The 2,175-nt window shown below is 36.0% G+C and overlaps 1 protein-coding gene across 1 annotated transcript in view; it reads right to left on the bottom strand.

Annotated features, from left to right (window-relative positions):
* The window catches only part of npc1 (Niemann-Pick disease, type C1), a 19,397-nt gene continuing 17,222 nt past the window's right edge, over positions 1-2,175 (bottom strand). The window contains exons 24-25 of the mRNA XM_014029254.1: positions 1,582-1,744; positions 1-1,489 (exon numbers count right to left, since the gene is read on the bottom strand). Coding sequence (XP_013884708.1) covers positions 1,407-1,489; positions 1,582-1,744 — 246 coding nt within the window. The 3' untranslated portion in view covers positions 1-1,406. The remainder of the gene's footprint in view (positions 1,490-1,581; positions 1,745-2,175) is intronic.

The raw sequence follows: 2,175 nt of genomic DNA, 5'->3' as shown, positions 1-2,175 counted from the left end.
TTCTTCTTCTTCTTATTATTATTATTATTTTCACACAGCACTTTCTCACATTCCTAAGCATGAATGCATCAAAAAACAAAACAAAAAACAAGGAATGCGGTTAAAGTGGAATGTGTACAGAAAACACCATCTTCATATTCATCCATTACAATCGCAGACATGAAAACATTAAATTTACAAAAGTTAAGAAAAGGATGAAAACTAATGTGTTGATTCAGACAAATATTTTTGTGCGACTTTTTTTTTAACCGATAAACTAGAAGTGGTTTAAAGACAAAACATAGTAACAGTATTAACAGATAAAACAATCATTTAAATGTGAAGCAATGAAAATCTCAGAACTGCATTATGATGCAATAAATTACACATTTTTATCTCCATACAAAAACAGAGGATTTAAACTTAATTAGTCCTATGTTAACATTTTTTAAACAGTTTATTAAAAGGTTTTCTGTCCGCATTTTGATGCTACAACCTCTTTGTTCAGTAACTATAAAACATCTCAATATAAAACCCATTCTCAGCACCAGGACATCCTCCACACTTGGCATTCAAAGCGACTTATCGATCCGGTCCTGAAAATGCTTCGAAGGGACACAGAATGTGGTGAAAATGAAACTTGGATCATGTAAACAATGAGGAAATAAATAAGCTGTGCAGGAAGCAGCATCTTTGGGACAGATTGTGAGGGAGTTTGAAATAAATCGATTCATTAATGCAAGATCAGTTCCTGATTTATTATTAATAATAAAAACTATAATTATGATTTATGAATAAAAACGTTGTTGTCCTGACAGTTAAAAGCTGAGGAAGAAATGCACTTTTAGCTGATCTGCTATGATACGGTACGCTAACAAAGCCTGGGGAAGTGTTCATGGTAATTCCAGGTTTTCTAAGGATTCGTGATTCCCTTTGATTTTTAGCCCTCAGCTCCTTCCTGTGACTGTTCCCACTCAATAAATGACTTATATCATCAAGTTATTGTATATAAAAGTTCATCTTTTTGTCCCCAAAAATACAAAAACACTATTTTTCTGGTCTTTACAATTACCTAAAAATCAGCCACTTTAACCCTTTTTTTAATTTTCCAAACAGCTCTCACCGTCACTACATATCGAGGTTTATCAGTCACCTGTCAGAGTCTATTCTGTGGTTTCTTGTCCCTGCTTCAGATGCTGAAGTCTTGTTTGTCCTGTAGTGTGAGGAAGAGGAGGACTGGTTGGAGTCTTTGGAGGGAAACCAAAAGATGCATTTGGACAAAACCCCTGTGGCACTCGTTTCCTGCTACATTCCTGAGTTCGATCCAAGCATAGTCGTGGCAATGATGACAAGCGTGTTATTGAGCACAGAAACAGCTGATGCACACACTCGCGCAGCCCTTCACAAATACTTCATTAGTCAGCTTGTTAGTATTTGAGGAGGCGCTCCTTTTCCGTGCCCGCATGACGCTGGTGAGCGGCAAACACCTTGGCTTTGTTCACCGACGGACCTTTAAAAAGAAACAAAACATTCATCAGTTTGTTTGAATTTCATGCCTTTATGTTTTTTGGGGGGGTGRGATTTTTCTATAAAATTACTGACCTATATAGCTTAGAAGAACTGGGAGGAAGATGAGGCCATGTGTCGCTCCGAGCAGGACGATGGCCAAATACATCCTGAAGTAAAAGACCTGGAAGATCTGTGACTTGGAAAGCGCCAGGATTAGGATCCCTCCAAACTTTGTTAATGTGATCCCACTGAACACCTGTTCAAATTTGATCACAACTACAATTAGAATGTAAAATAAATAAATAATACAGTAAATAAAAAAAAAGGTTCATGGCCAAGAGAGTGGGTGGGCAATCCTGGTCCTGCAGGATCGCAGCCCTGCATGTTTTACTTGTTTCTCTGCTCCAACACACCTGATTTGAATGAATAGATGATTATCAGGTTTCTGCAGTACGGAGGACCGAAACTGACATAATTATATAAATGAACCACAAAATAAAAACACTTAAAAAGAACCAATTAAATAAAAAATGAGAACTTTATCTCCTGTTTTATATTTTAATTGACTTTCATATTTATTTTTCAAGGCTAGTTCCGATAAATTATCTAGAAATTTTGACACCTAATTTAAAATTTACCATTTTTAAAAATATATATTAATTGTTTTTCCCGGAGTTGTTCATGCAT

This window comes from Austrofundulus limnaeus, unplaced genomic scaffold, assembly GCF_001266775.1.
Source record: "Austrofundulus limnaeus strain Quisiro unplaced genomic scaffold, Austrofundulus_limnaeus-1.0 Scaffold6, whole genome shotgun sequence".
In the NCBI taxonomy this organism is placed as follows: domain Eukaryota; kingdom Metazoa; phylum Chordata; class Actinopteri; order Cyprinodontiformes; family Rivulidae; genus Austrofundulus; species Austrofundulus limnaeus.
Note: the sequence above shows the minus strand (reverse complement) of the source record. Positions and strands in the feature narration are given on the sequence as shown.